This window comes from Narcine bancroftii, chromosome 14 (genome assembly GCF_036971445.1).
Source record: "Narcine bancroftii isolate sNarBan1 chromosome 14, sNarBan1.hap1, whole genome shotgun sequence".
In the NCBI taxonomy this organism is placed as follows: domain Eukaryota; kingdom Metazoa; phylum Chordata; class Chondrichthyes; order Torpediniformes; family Narcinidae; genus Narcine; species Narcine bancroftii.
The window spans coordinates 2390337-2412295 of record NC_091482.1 but is presented as its reverse complement, the minus strand read 5'-3'; the positions used below and the strand labels follow the sequence as shown (position 1 = coordinate 2412295).

The 21959-nt window shown below is 47.2% G+C and overlaps 1 protein-coding gene across 6 annotated transcripts in view; it reads right to left on the bottom strand.

Moving 5' to 3' along the window:
- The window catches only part of LOC138749453 (transient receptor potential cation channel subfamily V member 1-like), a 40562-nt gene that overhangs the window by 16803 nt on the left and 1800 nt on the right, over nt 1-21959 (bottom strand). For 3 of the 6 annotated variants that reach the window (XR_011348650.1, XM_069910800.1, XM_069910796.1), the window contains exons 2-8: nt 18116-18312; nt 8550-8757; nt 7519-7918; nt 6683-6852; nt 3904-4056; nt 3174-3314; nt 481-779 (exon numbers count right to left, since the gene is read on the bottom strand). Coding sequence is in view for 5 of the 6 variants with exons in the window: in XM_069910800.1 (XP_069766901.1) it covers nt 481-779; nt 3174-3314; nt 3904-4056; nt 6683-6852; nt 7519-7918; nt 8550-8589 (1203 nt within the window). In the remaining variant the exon portion in view is untranslated. Of the gene's footprint in view, nt 1-480; nt 780-3173; nt 3315-3903; nt 4057-6682; nt 6853-7518; nt 7919-8549; nt 8758-10986; nt 11073-18115; nt 18313-21959 lie in introns of those variants that run through there. The other 3 variants (XM_069910798.1, XM_069910799.1, XM_069910801.1) reach the window with 3 other exon arrangements.

Sequence of the window (21959 nt, the reverse complement as noted above, 5' to 3'; positions counted from 1 at the left end):
AGGGTAGGGAGTGAGCTCCACTGGGCTCCCTGTGGTGACCACATCAAACTCTGATTCATAAACTGTTGCACTGCCGATTGTCACGGAGAGATCACATCTCAACACAACGGGCCGCCCAAAATCACTCCTCCTTTCAGAAACTTACTCTCCCTGTCACTCTCTCCCTGTGTGATCCCTCCCCTACCCCTCGCTCTCCCATCATGCTCCCTGTCATTCCCTCCCTGTGCGATACACCCTCCCATCTCTCCCTCCCGTGAGAGCCTCTGTTTGCTCTCTCCCTCTATCATCCTTCCCTTCTGTGGACGACCTGTATCCCATTCACTTCCAGCTCCTTGTGGAAAGTTGTGGAGATGACAGGGTTAATGAGCACACTGTGTGAACCCAGATGCTGAGGGATCAATCCCTGTGCCCTCTACCTGAGCCTGGCCCTCACCCTGATCTTCCCTGTTCTGGTGGCCAGTTCCAGAACCTGGCACTCACCTCAATCTTCCCTGTTTTGGCAGCCAATTTGAGGGGTGTGAGCCCCTTCTTATTCTTCACACTTTCCAGATTGATCCGAGGTTTGAGCTTGACGCCCAGCCTGAGGAGGTGGCTGTACATCTGGATGACGAAGCGGGTGTTCTCCTGGCTGTTGTCAGAAATGGTCACCAGGGCGTGAAGCACGTTGTTGCCCCTGGAGTCCACGGCATTGATGTCCGCCTGATGGTACGGGTTCTGGAGGAGATGGTTCACCACCTCCTGCTGGTTGGTGCAGGCAGCCAGTGACAGAGGCAGCTCCCCTGGCAGGAACACGGCCAGTCAGGTCTCTCCTGCACTTAGACAATGGCTTGGAGCAGAGAACATCGAACATCCAGCACAGGCCCTTCAGTCCCTCATGCCCCTGCTGACCAGGATGCCCTCCTAACTGATACCACCTGCCTGCTTGTGCTCTACCTTCCTCCACTCTGGCCTGTCCAGGTCTAAATATGTGTCAATTAACCATGTTTATTGTCACATATACCAAGATATTGCAAGAAACATACACAGGACATATTTGGGTGCAATGCTGTTACAGCCACAGCGATTGGGACCAGGGTTTGAGTCCCACACTTTCTGTAAGGAGTTTGCACGTTCTCTCCATATCTGTGTGGATGTTCCCTGGGGGCTCCAGTTTCTTCCCACCCTTCAAAGCGTATTGAGGGTTATAGATTAATTGGATGTAATTGGGCAGCACAAACTCATGGGATGAAAGGGTCTGTTGTATGTCTAAATTTAAAATTTAAAGATACAGTGAGATCAATTAGAACAGAGCAAAGGCAATGTTATGTTCCGAGTATGGGGTTCATTCAGGAGCCTGATAACAGCAGCAGAGAAATTTTCCTTCAATTGTTTTCCTGGTGAGAGGAAGATGAAGAAAGTCTAGCTGGGGTGAGATAGGTGCCTAAATATGTTGGCTGCTTTACCGAAGCAGAGGGAGTTATGAATGGAGTTGATGGAGGGGAGGGGGTGTGAGTGATGGTGTGAGTTGTGTTCTCCCTTCTGAGATGTTGTGTGGAGCAGTTCCCATCGCATGCAATGACTCACCCTGGCATGATACTTTCAGTGGTGCACCTGTAGAAGATGTTGAGGGATGTGGGGGACATGACGAACTTCCTCAGGTTTCTGCTGGGGAACTTTCTTTGCATCAAATGGAGGGTACAAAAGATCAGTCTAAAACAAGAATGATATGCCCAAACAAGGGAAACTACAAGGGGATGAGGAAGGAGTTGGCGAGGGCAGACTGGGAGTGCAGGATATGGAGGGATGGTCGGGGAACAGTGGAGGACTTTCAACGAGATTTTTCATGGTGCTCAACAAAAGTATCTATTCCAGTTAAAAGCCAGGTCCATCAGGGTGGGGTCAACCAGACTTGATAATGAAGGAGATTAAGGAAGGCATCAAACAAAAAATAAATGCTTGTGCCTACAAAGTCGCCAAGAGCAGTGGGAAACTAGAAGATTGGGAACCTTTAGTAAGCAACATGAAGCAAGCAATAAAGAGAGGGAAGGCAGACTCTAAGAAAAGATTAGCACAAAATAGAAAGATGGACAGGAAAAGTTTTTATAATTATATAAAGTGCAAAAGGGTGGCAAAGGTAAAGGTTGGTCCCTTGGAGGATGAAAGGAGGAACTGATTGAATTAAGCGCAGGGAGGTTCTGCTGCAATTCTACCAGGTCCTGGTGAGACCACATCTGGAGAACTGTGTGCAGTTCTGGTCTCCTCACTGGAGGAAGGATCTCCTGGCTTTGGAGGTGGAGAAGAGGAGGTTCACCAGGTTGATTCCAGGGATGAGAGGATTGGCCTATGAGGACAGATTGAGTCGTCTGGGACTGTATTCGCTGGAATTTAGAAGAATGAGAGGGAATGTTACAGAAACATATAAAATTCTGAAATGCATGGATAAGATAGAAGATAGAGGTCGGTAAGTTGTTCTCATTGGTAGGGGAGACCAGAACTAGGGGACACAGCCTCAAGATCCAGGGGATGAGGAGGAACTGCTTTTCCCAGAGTTTGGGGAATCTGTGGGATTCGCTGCTGTTGAAGCAGTGGAGATGACCTCAGTAAATATATTAAAGCTTGGATAGATTTTTATACACAGGGAAAAGGTAGGTAGGTGGAGGTGAGCCTCTTATCAGATCAACCGTGATCTCACTGAATGGCTAACTTCTGCTCCTGTTTCATGTTCCCACGTGTGTGTGTTTGTGTGTGAGTGCGTGTATTTGAGAGAGAGGGTGTGTGTGTGTGTGTGTGTGTGTGTGGGGGGGATCTGTGTGCGGGGGTGTGTGCACACGCGTGTCCCAATGTGTGTGTGTGTGTGTGTGTGTGTGTGTGTGTGTGTGTGTGTGTGTGTGTGTGTGTGGGGGGGGGATCTGTGTGCGGGGGTGTGTGCACACGCGTGTCCCAATGTGTGTGTGTGTGTGTGTGTGTGTGTGTGTGTGTGTGTGTGTGTGTGTGTGTGTATATATACAGGCTCCCATGCTATTCCGGACTCTCCCCTCCCCTTCCTTCTCTTGCTCCCATCCTTCAACCCTCCCTCTCCACCAGCTCACACCTCTCCCCCTCCTTACTATAACCCTCCCTATAATAACCCTCCCTCCCTCCCCCTTCACCATCCCACACCCCTCCCCTCCCCCTCCCCAGGATGCTCCACTGACCAAAGTAGAACCCGGTCTGCCCATCCTTAGCCTTGAAGAAGAGGCCGTCGGCCTTGGCATGGACGTCAGCCCCGTTGCGGATCAGGAGTTCCACCACGTGCAGACACCGGCGCTCGATGGCGATGTGGAGGGCGGTCTGACCTGCAGAGGGCGGAGGAGACAGTCCTCAGTCACACGTAATCATGGGAGCAGCGGAAGGAGTCTGGTCAGGTCAGGAACACGATAACCCCACTCCCCCAGCCCTGTCACACCCAGCCCATGCACTCCCACCTCTCTGCATGCTCACCACCCACCCTCTGCATGCATGTCCCACCACTTGCCCACCTCACCACCCATCCCACCTCACGTCCCAGCTCACTAACTGCCCACCTCACCGCACGTCCCACCTCACTTCCTGCCCACCACACATCCCACGACACGTCTCAGCTCAAGTCCCACCTCACCACCCGTCTCACCTCACCCCTCTGCGCTCATCCGAACTCCCCAAATCCCACTGGACCCACTTCCAACCCTCCTCCTACTCTGTCAACCTGACACCACCTCATCCTAACCTATACCCTCCCCCTACCTCCCACCCTACTCTGTCATACCTTACACCAAACCAGCCCACACCTTCCCACCCCATATTACACCTCTCACCCTCCATCATCCCACATTATTTTCCTCCTGGCACAGATCGCCCTGGATTCCCAGGAAGAGCCAGCATTCTCCTTTCTCTGCACATGCCTACCTTTATAGTAACTGTCCACATAGGCTGCATTGACGAACTGCTCCAAGTTGTCGGTTTTCTCCGCAATCTCCAGCAGCACCGGGATGGTGTCATTCCGGTGGCTCTTCAAGTTTAGCAAGGCCTTCAGCAATGCAGTCTTCCCCGTCTCTGGGTCTGTGAGGGACACAAGGGGACAATGACTCGGACCCAGCAGCTGTTTGAAGCACTGTCTCCAACTCTCCCTGATCCAAGCATAGTTCTCCACTCTGGACCCTTTCTCCGGTCACCTTCTATCCTCAACACTTGCCCTGCCCCCTGCTGCTGTCTCGAACACGATGGGAACTGGAGGAAGATGAGGTCTGTTTCCTCTGCCCAGGGTGTGATGACTCTTTGCCAGCCTTTGAACACATGCAAAAGAACAGTTTTGACTGCCTCTTGAAACACACCACATTCATAAACCAATCTCAGAGAGTTACACGTCGAGCAGGAATAAACTTGACCAGGAATTCAGGAACATCCCTTTCCCCAGAGAACTGCAGGCCTGTTGCCAGGGAAAGGCAGGATGAGAGGAGTGCTGGCTGGATGGGGATGGAAACAGACGAGGGAGGCGAGTGCGGGAATCTGGAGCAAAAAACAATCAGCAGGTCAAGCAGCGTTCGTGGGAGGAAAAGAACGGTCAATGGTCAAAAGAATGGAGATAACTGGTGTAGTGGACAGGGTGGAACCCGAGACCAGCATTAGCACCTGAGATAGAACCACACAACATTACACCACAGAAAACAGGCCCTTCCAGTCTGTGCCAAACTATTATTCTGCCTCGTCCCACCAACCTGCACCCAGTCCATATCCCTCCATACCCCTCCCAGCCATGGACCTGTCCAAATTCTTCTTAAATGTAAAAAGTGAGCCCACATTCACAACCTCAACAGGTCGCTCGTTCCACACCCCACCACTTTTCCCCTTCCACCCTTAACCCATGTCCTCGGGTTTGAATCTCGCCTACCCTCAGTGGAAAAAGCCGACCTAGATTTACTCTGTCTGTCCCCCTCATAATTTTAAGTATTAAATCTCCCCTCATTCTTCTACGCTCCAAAGAATAAAGTCCTCACCTGTTTAACTTTTCCCTGCAACTCAGTTCCTGAAGTCTGGGCAACATCCTAGTAAATCTTCTCTTTTTCAGTCTTATTGATATCTTTCCTGTCGTTAGGTGACCAAAACTGCACACAATCCTCCAAATGTGGCCTGACCAATGTCTTATACAACCTTACGATCACATCCCATCTCCTGTACTCGACATTTTGATTTATAAAGGCCAATATTACAAAAGCTCTCTTTACAACCCTGTCCACCTGTGATGTCATTTTCAGTGAATTATGTATCTGGATTCCCAGATCCCTCTGTTCTACCGCACTCCTCAGTGCCTGACCATTTAACGTGTATGTCATACCTTGGTTTGTTCCTCCAACATGCCATACCTCTCACTTGTCTGCATTAAACTCCATCTGCCATTTTCCAGCCTATTTTTCCATCTGGTCCAGATCCCTCTGCAAGCTTTCAAAACCTTCCTTACTGTCCACCAGACCTCCAATCTTCAAGTCATCTGCAAACTTCCTGATCCAGTTTACCACATTATCATCCAGATCATTGATAGAGGTGAAAAACAACATGCCACACCACTAGTCATTGGCATTCAGTCTGAGAAGCCATCCTCCACCTCCTCCTGCCCATCCAGTTCACTACCTCAACATTAATACCGAGCATCTGAACATTCCTGACTGACCTCCCATTTGGGACCTTGTCAAAGGCTTTACTAAAGTCCATGAACATAACATCCTTTCCTTCATCAACTTTCCTGATAACCTCCTCGAAAATCTAAGATTGGTTAAACAAGGCCTACCACGCACAAAGCCATGTTCTCTATCCTTAATTAGTCCTGGCTATCCAAATACTTGTATATCCAATCTCTTAGAGCACTCTCCAATAATTTACCTACTACAGACTCACAGGTCTACATTTCCTGGGTAATGGAGGCAAGTCAAGAACAGTGGGAGCCGAATGGCCTGTAAGCTGTTTTTGGTAGTGTTGGTCTAATTCCAAGTGGTGGGGATGGAGGCTGCAGCCTGTTCAGTGGTTCCTCAATGGCTGATTGGAACTTCACCCTTGTCTGCTGCCTGGGCCACCCAAGGCAGCGATTGTCAGTGGTCCTACTAAGAATGAAACCCTGTGTGCAGAAGCGCGAGGCAGGAAGCTGAACAAGCTCTGACCACCACTTGGTAAGACCAGGCTTTCGGCTTCAGCAGGAAGAGGATCGAGCGAGAGCTGGAGAAACCTCAGGAGGGAAGCAATCCTCATGAGCAGAGAGACTTCAGGGCAAATCACCAGCAGTGCCACGTCGGCCAGTCTAAGCCTGGTCTCACCTCCCAGACACAGATACTCCAGGTCAGGATGCCAGGGCCTGGTCTCACCTCCCAGACACAGACAGCTTCAGAAATCTGAACAGACTAACTGTTTCCTTCTAGTGCTGAGTGAGGAGGACAGAGGGCATCGTTGAACGGAGTGGGGCAATATCCCATGGCCCAGAACACTGGCAAATTGTAGCCTCATCCAACATGATACAGACCATTCACCTCCCCTACCCAGCTGAGGGAGCCCCGCACTGTGGGAGGGGAGGTGAGGGAGCTCCTTGCTATGGATGGAGAGGTGAGGGAGCTCTGCACTGTGGGAGGGAACCCTGAGGAGGAGGGGAGGGGAAATAACCCCGAGGAGGGGGGGAGTGAACCTCGGGAGGAGGGATGTGTACCTCGGAATTCCCAGTCGGTGAGGCGCTTGTTGTTCTGGATCAGGTGTGACAGGAATCCACCCAACTCGGACACACTGCCTTTGGACACGACCTCAAAGAGCCACTGCCTCTCGTACAGCGTGGGTACCGATTTCCACTCACCAGTTCCAAAGGAATCCTCGGACTGACAACTGGGAACAACAGACAATTCTTCATCAAACTTCACACAGACAATCCTTCCATCCCAGTAACCTCACAATATTTGAATGTTTTTAAAAATTAACCATACAGCAGATTGGAGCCAATTCCAGCCCATTAATCCCGTTAACAAAACAATTATTCAGAAATATTAATGTACATATTATATCTTTATGTATTTATGTGATTTTTCTATGTGCTGGGTATTGTGTGTATATGTGTGTGCACCGTGGACTGGAGAACATTCTTTTGTCAGGCCATACAGTAGAAGTCCAAAAATCCGGACTTCCTGAAAACTCTCAAACTTTTGTGTGTGTGTGTGTGTGTGTGTGTGTGTGTGTGTGTGTGTGTGTGTGTGTGTGTGTGTGTGTGTGTGTGTGTGAGCGCGCGACTATCAGAATTTACCAGTTCATGTCTTCTTTATTCCTCCTGAAATTTCAATTTTAAATGTATTGCCTGAGAATCCAGAAACCCAAAAATCAGGACTGACCCAATCCCCGAAGAGTCTGGATTTGGATTCTCCTGTACGCATACAGTTGAATGGTAATAAACTTAAACATTCTGTATTCAGCTCCACCACATGCTTCCAATCTGAGCAGCATTAGACCTGACCTCTTTCACCCTGGTCTTAGTCTGCACCCAACTTACTATCAACTTACTTTTCTGTCTCCTGGGGTACTGGGGAACTTGTTTTTAGTGACATTTGGTAGCCTTTTGGGTAAAATGAGTCCATGGGCACCTTGGTTTTTGATCCATCAGCTTCACGGAACTGATACCGACGAGCTATCATTTTCTGATTCTTTGGGGTGGAGGGGATTGAGGTCTTGGCCCCCTCAGAAATTCTGAAGGGGGAGTTGGGATCATCCGGGTCCTCAGTGAACACCTCATCTATGTCTGTACTCGGAGTGAGCTCGGCGGTGACCTCGAGCTGACTGTCGTCCCCACTAGGTCGGTGCCGCACACCAGGATTGCACTTCCACTGATGCATGGGGTCTGGTGGAAGGAGGTAGAGAGAGAGGACGTAGAGACAGAGGCCGTCAGCACCAAACTTCAGAAGGTCTGGAAAAGAAAAAACGAGCAATCAGAAAAGATAAAATCAAGTTCTGGTTTATTGGCACAAATACTGTGGTAGAAAGGGTTAAAACTACCTTGTGCAGGATGGGACACTTGACTTTTACAAGCAAGCTGAACTTAAGGCACCTGCTGACATTTTGCTCCTACCTTGATGAAGGGCTCAAGCCCGAAACGTTGTTATGTATCTTTACTACATAGAGCACATGGTGTGACCTGCTGGGTTTCTCCAGCATTGTGTTTATACTTCAACCTTGGTCTACTGTAAAACTCTGTGAAACCTCTTTGAGGGATAGCAACCCTGAAGAAGTTTACCTTTGCTCTCCAAAGGGAGATTCTCTGGGATTCTCTCTCACTGTTCCCCATCAGTGAGCTCAGGCACCCGTCTACATTTTGCTGATACCTTGATGAAGGGGATCAAGCCCAAAACATTGGTCTATATCTTTATCTTTGCCACATAAAGGATACAATATATATTTAAACTATCTTAACCTGCTGAGTTCTCTAACAAATGTGTTTGGGACAACGAAGATGTTGCTTCCTGAACATTTCTGGGTGGATTTTATGGATTTTGACCCGCTGATCATGAAAATCACCTTAAAAATTTCCTATCACTCACTGTTTTTTAGATGTATCCTAATTTTGTGATTTCCTGACATATTTTAAGTCTACTTCATTCTCTGCATTTGCACTTGGACGTCTTCCCTGCTGATCTTGGTGCAGTCAGTGACGAACACGGTGAAAGGTTTCACCAGGACAATGTCCACCATGAAAAAAGCATCTGGAATCCATCAATGCTGGCCGACTGACTCGAGAGGCATCAGATGCTGAGTACAAATGACAAAACATTTTATGTCGGTTGAACTAACGCAATGTGTTAGCATCCATTATGCAATTAAACATGCTAAATTCAATCAAAGTTAATTTACTGTTTCTCCAACTTCCTACATTATACAGCAAATCTGACATTATCTTTCTTTGTGTTCAGCTTGAAGTTGTCTATCATAATCCCCAATTTCTTTTCAGGAAGCAAACCTTTTGAAAAAATTTGTTGTCCATAGAATAAAGAGCATAGGTGAGGAGTGAGTTTCCAATAAATAATATATGAAGTCTTTGGGCAGTCAGTCCCTTTAGTACTCACAGGCTCGTGGGCCATTAGGGCCTGTCACTGTGCTGTACGTCTAAATGTAAAATTGGAGTTGAGGTCCAAAGATTCCCTGCACGTTCATCGACACAGTGCCTATGTTCACCAACGGCCCAATGCTGATGGCATTGAGATCCTCAAGGGAAGTGTGCATTTCTGTAGCAGCTTTCAGAATCTCAGGATGTCCAAAGACATTTACAGGCATTCTGCTGAGGTTGAGACATACAGCACAGTAACAGGCCCACGAGCCCGTGCCGCCCAAACACACCTAATTAACCTACAACCACCAAATGTTATGAAGGGTGGGAGGACACCAAAGCACCCAGAGGAAACCCACGCACACATGGGGAGAACGTATAAACTCCTTAGAGACAGTGGCTGGATTCAAACCATAAGACATTGGAGCAGAAATAAGCCATTCAGCCCATCGAGTCTGCCCTGCCATTTAACCATGAGCTGATCCATTTCCCAAATCAGCCCCACTGCCCAATCTTTGATGCTCTGGCTAATCAAGAATCTATCAATCTCTGCCTGACATGCACCTAATGACCCAGCCTCCACAACCACCTGTGGCAACAAATTCCACAGATTTACCACCTTCTGGCTGAAGGAATCTCTGTCCTAACAAACGCCCTTCAATCCTGACCCAGGTTACTGATATTGGAAGAGCCGCCTCTGTCGTGATGCGGGAACCAAGGGCAGCAATCTCTGTACAGCAAGATCCCAGAACATGTTTCAGTCTAGCACACCCTTTACTGCTCTTCAACACTGGGCCTTAGCTTTCACTTGGAGTCCCAGAAGCCGATTCTGGCCCATTTAAACCCGTGTCGTCCAATTTCACCCAAATTAACCTACAACCTCTGTACACATTAATGGGTGGGAGGAAACTGGAACACCAGAGAAAACCCACGCAGACACAGGGAGAACGTACAAACTCCTTACAGACAGCTTTCGGAATGGAATATCAGATAAGGCAATGACAATATGGTATTGAATGGCAGATATTTGGATGAAGATTGCCCCTTTTGTATAACGAATCCACTAACATTTTCTCAATAATTCTTGTTTATAACACATTATTCACAAATAAACTGTTATCTGCCACGATTCTTCCTCTGTTAGAGTTCTGTAATGTCTAACATTAAAACAGGTCAGAAGACACATCGAAAGAAAATGTCCTCTGTATAATCCAGCAGATTTTATCAAAATCGGTAAACTATCCTTTAAAAGTCCATAAGATACAGGAGCAGAAGTAGACCATTCAGCCTGTCGAGTCTGCCCCGACATTCCATCATGAGCTGATCCATTCTCCCACTCAGCCCCACAGCCCAGCCTTCTTCCCATATCCTTCGATGCCTTGACTATTCAGATATCCAAATACTGTTGGTATTACAGAGGCCAATGCAGCCAGCAATATGGTCAGTATCCAGTTTGATGCAGTGTTCACAGGCAGTACTTGGCTGGACACAGAAAGCCTTCCAGCTGTATGGAGAGGCTGTGTGCCATGTGTTTGGTGTTACATGGAACCCAGTCACTGATTTCTCTGAGCATGCCCTCGAATTCATTTATATACACTGTAAAAAGAAGTGGCCTCAACCCCGACCCTGCGGAACACCACTGTTCCATGCCTGCAGGTGCTGACAAAGGGTCCAGGTCTGAAATGTTGGTTTCCCCTTTACTTCCTCTGGATGCTCTGTGACCTGCTGAGTTTTTCAGGTACGTCTGTGTGTCACTCTCTGCTTGCCTCCCTGCCTGTGGCTGTGTGGTCTACATGCCCAGCAGCCCGCTCTGCAATCTGATTCCAGAGCGGCTAACCAGAGCCCCCTTCCCTTCCCAAAATTCAGATTCCAACATTCTTTCCTAGAAAACCCAGCATTCTGAAGCCAAGTGCTTTGAGCCAGATTTGCCTTACCTTCAGGAAATTGTACCTGTCCTCACCAAGGACAGTGCTGAAAGATCCCAAGTAGTTTGAAGCAACCTCTGAGCAGAGATAGCTCCTTGTTCTCCCATGACCAGCCTGGTTTGGCATAAACCTGCTGCTGTGGTCGGTGAGTTAGTGCAAATTCCTGTAACCAGCACTATCCAATGACTTGGTGCTCTCTTCTCCAACCACTTCCCATGTCTGTGTGAAATCTCAATTCTCCCCAAAACTATCGCATGCACAAGATGAGATCAGCTTTTTTAAAACCCAGAGTAGGAAGAGACACATCAAAAAATAGTCATGAAAAAAAAATCAGAGAAATTCAGAATCTAAACCTGGACATTGTACATTGTCCTGATATCTCATCCACCACACCTCCACCAGATCCCCAATGACCCGACAACCCCACCTCCACCAGATCCCCAACGACCCTATAACCCCACCTCCACCAGATCCCCAACGACCCTAAATCTCCACCTCCACCTCCACCAGATCCCCAATGTCCCTACAACCCCACCTCCACCAGATCCCCAATGTCCTTACAACCCCCCTTCACCAGATCCCCAACAATCCTACAACCCCACCTCCACCAGATCCCCAATGACCCTACAACCCCACCTCCACCAGATCCCCAACGTCCCTACAACCCCACCTCCACCAGATCCACAACGTCCCTACAACCCCACCTCCACCAGATCCCCAACGAGCCTACAACCCCACCTCCACCAGATCCCCAATGAGCCTACAACCCCACCTCCACCAGATCCCCAATGACCCTACAACCCCACCTCCACCAGATCCCCAATGTCCCTACAACCCCACCTCCACCAGATCCCCAACGTCCCTACAACCCCACCTCCACCAGATCCCCAACGTCCCTACAACCTCACCTCCTCCAGATCCCCAACGAGCCTACAACACCACCTCCACCAGATCCCCAATGTCCCTACAACCCCACCTCCACCAGATCCCCAACGACCTTACAACCCCACCTCCACCAGATCCCCAATGTCCCTAAATCTCCACCCCCACCTCCACCAGGTCCCCAACAACCCTACAACTTCCCCACCTCCACCAGATCCCCAACGTACCTACAACCCCACCTCCACCAGATCCCCAACATCCCTACAACCTCACCTCCACCAGATCCCCAATGAGCCTACAACACCACCTCCACCAGATCCCCAATGTCCCTACAACCCCACCTCCACCAGATCCCCAATGTCCCTACAACCCCACCTCCACCAGATCCCCAACGTCCCTACAACCTCACCTCCACCAGATCCCCAACGAGCCTACAACACCACCTCCACCAGATCTCCAATGTCCCTACAACCCCACCTCCACCAGATCCCCAATGACCTTACAACCCCACCTCCACCAGATCCCCAACATCCCTAAATCTCCCCCCATCTTCACCAGATCCCCAATGTCCCTCCATCTCCCCCCCCCAACCAGAGACAGCACTGCCATTTTATTTTGCTCTTGAAACAGATACATCCATGGTAAGATTAAGTGGGCAGCAAATTTCAGGTGAGTGTTAACATAGCCCCCCCCCCACCACCACCCGCCCACTCTCTGAAAGGGATAACCTTCTTTCCTGCCCTTCCTTTATCTCTTGTTTCTTTATTTGTTAACTGACACAAGGGGTGTGATAAGTCTTTGCCAGTGTTTGAATGGGATGGAAAGGACAGCTTCTCACTGTACCTCAGAACTCATGAGAATAATAGATCAATGGATATCAGCGATGGGGAACAGCTTGTCAATGAATGGTGTGGCCTGTTGAGGGGTCCCTAGCAGTGATCCTCACTGGGAGTTCCTCTATAGTTTCCACAAGCAATTCAACTCCTTTCCTGAAGATGGTCACAATTCCACCATTGGGATCTTTAGCATTCTCTCTCTCCTTTTCCCTTACTCCCTCTCCCCCTCTCTTTCTCTCGCTCCCCATCTCTCATTCCATGTAAGAGACCAGCTGCAAATCTGTGACTAACGTTCTCCTCAGCCAAATTTCAGCACTTCCGCAGGGTCCGTGAGGATATTCTCAGGCGGGCTGGTGCTAGGTATCCTCAACACGGCTGCTTGACGAGGAGAAGGAGCGGTTGGGATGGCATGGACGACATGGGGAGTTGATGGAGGATCGGGAGAAGCAGAAGGGGTAATGTCCCACTTCTCAAAGTCGCCAGCCACCTAGTCCACCAGGTCCCTCCCACCCAACCTGAGGAAAAGTCAGAGCCTCCACTTGACCACTTTATTGATTTTCTTTGCTCCCCCTGTATTGTACAGTCAGTTTGTTTACATTCATTATCTGCTTACAGTTATTTTGGTTGTTTACTTGTTTATGCTGTGTACCATTTATTTTTTGCACTATCAATTAGTGGTAATTCTGCCTCGCCCGCAGGAAAAAGGAATCTCTGTATGTGATGTCACGTATGCACTTTGACAATAAATCTGAAATCTGGCAATGGTCCTGACTTGGAAGTCCAGAGAGGAGTGGGTCCTGCTGTCCACTCCTTCAGAGAGCTTGCACCAACTGGATGGGCAGAACAGGCATTCTCTGACTACACTAGACAATGAGGATTTTGCTTCCTGAGCACTTCTGGGTGCATTGTATGGATTTTGGACTGTTGATCACAAAAATCACCTTAAAATTGTCCGATCGCACACCACTTTTTAAGATATAATCTATTTTTGTGATTTCCTGTCATATTTTAAATCTGCTCAGTATATTGCCCACAAGGCGAGCTGTTTTGGTCAGTCCAAGCATGCCCGAGCATGCATTAAGTGCAGGTGCTATGCAAATATTGTCTTAGGCCTGGCCTGCATGGAAGGCATTTAAAGATGTTGTTGAGAATTCTCTTGGCAAACACCAAGCACCAAATTACATCCAGCTGATTAACAACATGCTTCAAGCATCCAAAACCCAAGAGGTTCCACATGTCGTTGAAAATGTATTTTCTGCATTTGCACTTGGGCTTTTTCCCTGCTGATCTTAGTGCAGTCAGTGACGACCACAGTGAAAGGCTTCACCAGGATATTGCGACCATGGAAAAGTGGTATCAGGGCAATTGGAATCAACCAATGCTGGACACTGACATGAGAGGCATCAGATGCTGAGTACAAATGGACATCAGCAGCAAAAAATTTTAGGTCAGTTGAACCAATGCAATGTGTCAGCGTCATTACATGATTAAATAGGCTAAATTCAATCAAAGTTAATTTAATGTTTCTCCAACTTCCTATGTGATACAGCAAATCGAAAATTATCTTTGTGTTCAGCTTGAAGTTGTCCATCATAATCCCCAATTTTTTTTCAGGAAGCAAAGCTTTTGAAAAAAGTTTGTTTTTCAGTGTAATGATTCCCAGTAGGAGAGAGAGAGTAGGCAGGTCTCGAAGCCTCCCTGAACCTGGTGAAGTTATAGCAGGACTGAACAAAACCCACCAAGAATAGCCCCTGGGATTATCAGAGAGTAAAACAACACTCAGGCAATGGAAACTGTACACTCTTATTAAATATTTAAGCTAATAAGTCCTGCAGAAATAGAATCTAAATGCATAATGGTATCAGATCAATACTCCTGATTGGCCTGTAGCATTTCCATGCAGCTGGGAATTTGTCAATAATTGATCCCTACTTCAACCTGATTTCTTGCCCTGAGCACAGACTTGTCCTTTCCATATACCAAGCTCTGCCTCTTCCTGGTAACAAGTCGTGGTCTTACGGTAAAGAGAATGGAGCGTGTCACCACACTCATGTCGTGTGGGAGAGGGAAATGCAGATCCACTTCATGCATTAACCCTCATCCAAGCTGTCCCCACCACAGAAGACCGTTCTCTCTGCACCCACCCAATTAACTCATGGCTCAGGTTACAAACCTTGGATCCACTGCACCTCGGGGAAAACAAGCCCCTATAGTGCCTCCTGTTACAGCCCTGGACTCTACTCCCTCCTTTTGAGGCCGGGCATGCTCTCCTTTGGTCCTGAACTCTGTATTTCTCCTCTCTATGTAGCAGAGAGAGCGGAGAGCACCAAGTTCCTTGGAGTCCACTTTAGAAGTGACCTATTGTAGACACTCAACTTCTCCTCACTTGTCAGGAAGGTGCAACAGTGACTGCACTTCCTGAGAAGACTGAAGTGGGCAAGGCGACCGGCCACCATCATGTCACCCTTCTACAGGAGGTCATCAAGAGTGTCCTGGCCAGCTGCATCACAATGTGGGTATGATTGTTGCAGAGAATTTGATTGGAGGTCAATTCATAGGACCATAAGAGTGGCAGAGAGGCTCACCCTCCAACCCCCATCAACATGATCTACTGGGATCGCTGTCTGAAGAGGGCGCGCAAAATCATTTAGGATTCCTTCCACCCTGCACACGGCATCTTTCAGCTTCTCCCATTGGGGAAGAGATCCAGGAGGATCAGAGCCAGCACCACCAGGCTGAGGAACAGCTTCTTCCCACGGACAGTGAGGATGCTGATCGACAAAGGAACAGCTCCCACTGACCTTCTGAGACTTATTTGTACAAAACAACATCTATCTATTTATTTATTTATAAGAATACACATCCTGAGAATGTATTGTCTGTATGTGTGTGTGTCTGTGTGTTTTGAACTGAAGACCTGTTTCGTCAGTTTGTACTTGTACAACTGCATGACAATAAATTTGACTTGACATCCTGCCACATTGGTTCAGAGATGAGCAGCAACTCACGAAGATTCCTTGGACAGCACCTTCCAAACCAACTATCTTTACCAGCTAGAAGGACAAGGACAGCAAAAGTCTGCAGGACACCACTAGGTGTTTGGACAAGTCGGTGGCCGAGGCATCAGGAGCTCCACTACCTGGAAGCTGGCTCTGCCTGAGAAGCCCACACCCTTGAATGGCCGCTCTTTCCCTGATTGCGTCTGGAGGATTCCAGAGTTCAGATTTATTGTCAGAATACATACATGACATCACATACAACCCGGAGATTCTTTATCCTGTGGGCCAGGCAAATTACCACTTATTGGTAGCACAAACAAAAAACTGTACCCAGCATACACATGTAAACAAATAAAGAAAAATGAATAAACTGACTGGAATACAGAGAGAAAAAAAAATCAATAAAGAGTCCTTAAATGGTCCCTGATTGAGTTTGTTGTTGAAGTGTCTGATGGTGGAGGGGGAGCAGCTATTCCTGGACCTAGTTGTGCGAGTCTTGTGGCTCCGATAACTCTTTCCTGATGGCAGCAGTGAGACAGAGCATCTGCTGGGTGATCTGGATCCTTGATGATTGCTGCTGCTCTCCGACGGCAGTGTCCCCCGTAGATGTTCTCGAAGGTGAGGAGGGTTTTGCCTGGGCTGTGTCCACTACCTTTTGCAGGGATTTCCACTTGGGGGTATTGGTGACCCCATACCAAACTGTGTTGAGAAAAATCACTTCAACCTCCATGAATTTTGGAGTAATCAGAATCCTGAACCTCCTTGTTTGACCCTAACCCTGATCATAAGCTACTCTGGGACCAGCAAAAAGATCATATCTCTACAACTGAGACATCACATAATCTTGCACTAACTACATCTGTGAACATTTATTTTTATCAATCACTTTTTTCTGTCTTGGCATATTATGATAATTTAATGTATACAGAAATGCTGGGGAGAACTCAGTAGGTCCCACAGTGCTCATTGGAGGTAAAGATATATTACGATATTTCATGCCTCGGGGTGCGAGTAAAAAGCACCGTCCGCATCTGTGTGGCCCAGCAAGTTAGGATTCTGGAGCATCTGTACATTGTATTTAGTGAAATGTAGATACCTTGATGAAGGGCCCGAGCCCGAAACATTGGTCATGTACCTTTATCTTTGCTACATAAAGTAAACTATTTGACCTGCTGAGTTTCTCCAGCATCATATTTTTACATCAATCGCGGTGTCTGCAGATTCCGTGTTTTACTTTGTATTTACATCTATTGCAATAAACTCTCATCCTTTTTAATTTTTTTAAAATTTGGACACAGCACGGTAACAGCCTTTCTGGCCCACGAGTCCATGCCGCCCAATTACACCCAAATTATCCTACAACACTGCATTTTGACGGGTGGGAGGAAACCGGAGCCCCCAGGGAAATCCCACGCAGACATGGGGAAAGTGTACCAACAACTTACAGGCAGCGCGGGATTTTAACCATGGACCCGATCGTTGGCGCTATAACAGCGTTGGCTAACCGCTACCCCAACTGTGCCTCCCTCATCTTGCATATAAAACATTGTCAGATCACTTTTAGTTCTTTTGCCAATCACCTTCCCAACTCTTGAGTCTCCCACCCATAGGAACATGCACCCCTTCTGATTTTTAAATACCTCAATTCACTGGCTTTGTGATGGGTTCAAATGGGTGAATACAATAGATGTTGGACGATGATGTCTCCAGGAACAGGTTGGCTGCTTTAGCAGTGAGATAACAGAGGAATGGGTGTGGCTCAACAATCCAAGAAAGAAATGGAACAGGGTCCTCCTCCAGAGAAGCCATTATCTTTTGGAGAAGACACCTCTGGAGAACCTTGGCCAAGTTGTTAAGTACAAGCTCGGATGTCGTTCCCAATTTAGATGCTTTTTACTCAAATCAATTCATTGCAAGTTCAGGAAATCATGGAACCATTCAACACGAAGGGTTTGAATTAGCCACCGTACCAGTGTCAACATTGTTGGAATGACCTCACAGACAGCCGATTGGGAGGGTATCTGTGGGAGAGGTTTCTACAGAACGGGAGGAGATATGGACTGTACAGATGGAAACCAGGAGCTGTGGAAGTAGGGCAGCTAACGACACCGAGAGTGAGACTGCCCAGATCCCCCCCTCACATTTATGTTCACCTGCGACATTCAACTGAAGGATGAACATCTGAGATTTCAAGCAAGAAAAATTCCTGACAACTGGACAAACACAGAATCTGCAGTCACTGGAGCCTGGAGCAGTCAGTGAGGTGCTGGAGGGACTCGGCGAGTCAGTCAGCATCCGCAGAGAGAGAGAGAGAGAGAGAGAGAGAGACGGACAGTCAATGTTTCACGTCGAGAGCTTTTTAGTGCTCTGAAAACCTGACAGGTCCTGGGCAGTGGCAGATAAGGCTTGGCTTGTACTCACATATCCACCCTGCGAGTCCTCCTCGTGGCTGACCTTCAAATCCAAGCTGGTCTTTCCCACTTCAATCAGGCAGAGACTGAGCAGATTTCACTAGAACCCTGGTATTAAGTGTATGGGAAGCAGAAAGGAAGAAGTCAACTCCCAACACTTATTGGCGACTCTTAGCTCCAAGTGCTTACTGGCATGGTTCTATTTGCCTGAAATAGAAAGGGAGAGAGAGAGAGAGAGAGAGATAATACACTGTTGCTCAGAGTGCGAAATCTTGCATGGCCCCTGGGAATATCACAAGGCCCCTTCATTGATTTGAGAGAGAGGGAGCATATTTTGATAACTTTGTCTCTAGAAGCTTTCAGGGTAAAGCCTGCACTCAGTGAAATGCAGTATGCTCTCTGGGGACATCTGGAGACATTAATGGATTCATTTGCACACAGAGATATATATAATTAGCATTCCACAAGAGCAGAGGCTGGCCTCTGCTCACCGAATAAATATTAACGATCTTACTGCAGACCGGGGCACAGTTATACTCACTGTGGATGGAGTGGAGTTAAAAGAGCAGGATTTCTAGATTGCACTCAAAGATTGCTCATGGTAAATGTGCAGTAAATTTGAGTGAATTGAATGGTTTTATTGTTGCATGTAGCAAAATATAGTAAAAAGCTTTGTTTTGTGTGTTATCCAGGCAAGTCAACTCTTACAGCAGGTAGTGCTATAATAACCAATAAATGACCATGTTGGGAGTAGTGTTCCATTAAGTGAAATGGTTTTGTACAGAATATACAGTTAAAAGAACATAATTTTTTGTTAATGTGAGGACCATTTCAGATTGATTGTCAGAGTACATACAACCTGATTCTTTTTCCTGTAGATGAGGCAAAATTATTGGTAGTGCAAAAAAACTACAAAACGTAATCTCTAAACAAATAATCAAGAAATGTAATCAAACTGACTGTGCAATACAGAGAGGAAAAAATTCAATAAAATGCACAGAGTCCTTAAATGAGTCCCTGATTGAGTTAACATATAACATAACATAACAATTGCAGCACAGAAACAGGCCATTAGGCCCTTCTAGTCCGCACCGAACCAAACACCCCTTTCTAGTCCCACCTCCCTGCACAATGCCCATAACCCTCCATCTTCTTCTCATCCATATACCTGTCCAACCTTTTCTTAAATAATACAATTGACTCCGCCGCCACTATTTCTCCCGGAAGATCATTCCACACGGCTACCACTCTCTGAGTAAAGAAGTTCCCCCTCATGTTACCTCTAAACCTCTGCCCCTTAATTCTTAACTCATGTCCTCTTGTTTTAATCTTTCCTCCTCTTAACGGAAATAGTCTATCCACATCCACTCTGTCTATCCCTTTCATAATCTTAAATACTTCTATCAAATCCCCTCTCAACCTTCTACGCTCCAAAGAATAAAGACCCAATCTGTCCAATCTCTCCCCATACTCCAGATGCTTAAACCCAGGCAACATTCTGGTAAACCTTCTCTGCACTCTCTCCACTCTGTTTATATCCTTCCTATAATTAGGCGACCAGAACTGCACACAGAACTCCAAATTAGGCCGCACCAACGTCTTCTACAATCTCAACATCACCTCCCAACTCCTATATTCCATGCAATGATTGATAAAGGCCAGCATACTAAAAGCCTTCTTCACCACCCTATTCACGTGAGTTTCTACCTTCAGGGAACGATGTACCGTTACTCCTAAATCTTTCTGCTCTTCTGTATTCCTCAATGCTCTCCCATTTACCACGTATGTCCTATTCTGATTCTTCTTACCAAAATGAAGCACCTCACACTTATCAGCATTAAGTTGGTTGTTGAGGAGTCTGATGGTGGAGGGGGAGCAGCTGTTCCTGGATCTAGTGGTGCGAGTCTTGTGGCAGTAGCGAGAACAGAGTGTTTGCTGGGTGGTGCGGATCCTTGATGATCGCTGCTGCTCTCTGATGGCAGTGTTCCCCGTAGATGTTCTCATTGGTGGGGAGGGTTTTGCCTGTGATGTCCTGGGCTGTGTCCACTACCTTTTGCAGGGCTTTACACTCAGGGGTATTGGTGTCCCCATACCAGTCCGTTAAATAGTCAGCACATCCTTTAACCTGTCAGCACATTCTCCAATACAGCAGGAGTGCACACAGAGTTGATGTTGCTGTGTGTGTGATGATCTGAGCTGTATTTAGTTTCTCGTGGTCTTGGGCAGACCAGTTCCCATTCCACCTGACACCTTCAACAGTTCTGCTGTAAACGTTGGTCAGATACCCACCCTGGGGACACGTGAAGTTCCTCGCACTGCTGAGCGTCGAGTCTTCTGAGGCAGCAACGAAAGTGACATTCATCTGTTTGTTGCTTTAATAAATAAAGGCACTAAGTAGTCATCAAGTCAAGTTTATTGTCATCTGATTGCACAAGTACAACCTGACGAAACAGTGTCCTCTGGACCTCGGTGCAAAACATGCAGATGTAACTCACATCCAGACAAACAATACATAAGCAGGACAAGTATTTGTATATACAAATAAATAGTGTTTTGTGAATACAAGAGTCTCGGAGGGTCAGTGGGAGCAGGTCCTTTGGTGGTTCAGCGTTTTCGCTGCCTGTGGGAAGAAGCTGCTCCTCAGCCTGGTGGTGTTGGCTCTGATCCTCCTGGATCTCTTCCCCGACGGGAGCAGCTGAAAGATGCTGTGTGTGGGGGTGAAGGGGTCCTCAATGATTTTTGCACGTCCTCTTCAGACAACAATCCCAGTAGATCATATCGATGGGTGGGGGGCGGTGGGGTGGGGGGTGGGAGGGGGGGAGACTCGTGATCCTCTCCGCCACTCTTATGGTGCTGTCTGTGATAAATATTTCTAACCAATGAACTTATATTGCTTAATATTCACATTTCATTTGATACTGTCTGAATGCAAGTCCAACACTATACTCGGTAGAGCAAATATTTAAACTATCATAAAAATATAACAGCAGCAATAAATATTCACACATAATATAGAAACAAATCCACAGAATGTCATACACATGTAACTACCCAGGATTCTCTCAGTCAAATGCCAACAGGTTCAGATTTCTCCAGAGAAGTGAAAACCTCAACCCTTGGTGACTTACAAGACCAAAGCCTCCATGCCAGGTCAAAGGGGCAAGTCAGGGGATTGGATATGGGTAACCTGTGGAACCAAAGGTAGGTATGTCCCCATGTCCTGGTAGATTTCATCCCAGGGATTTGAAAGAAATAGCAAAAGTTTCTGATAATCTACCAAAATTCTCTGGACTCTGGTTCCAGTGGATTAGAAGGTAGCAAATCTCAAGCTACTGATTTACAAAGAATGTAGGCTAAAGGTTGGTAACTGTAAGCCAGTGAGTAGTCGGTAAAATGTTTGAAGCTATCATTAAGAACTGGTGAGATATCTGGATAGATGAAGCAGACGCAGTTGGATTCAGGAAGGGCAGGTCCTGTTTCACAAATGTACTGGAGTTCTTTAAGGATATAAAGAGTGCAGTGGATAGAGGGGAACAGGTGGATTTGTATACTTGAATTTTGAGGTGTTTTATAAGGTGCTGCAAGAAAGACATTCCTGATATAAGGATGCATGAGGTTGGGGGTGATGTGTTAGGATGGATTGGGGATTGGTTAACCAATCAGGGACAGTGTTGGGATAAATGTTGGCATCTCTCGTTGGCAATCAGTGGTGAACCGGGTGCCACAGGAGTTGGTGCTGGGCCGGTAATTGTCCACGATGTAAATTAATGATCTGGAGGTTTGCTGACGACACTGAACTGAGTGGAAAAGCAAATAATGCAGAGGAGACAGAGAGTCGGCAGAGAGATATAGAT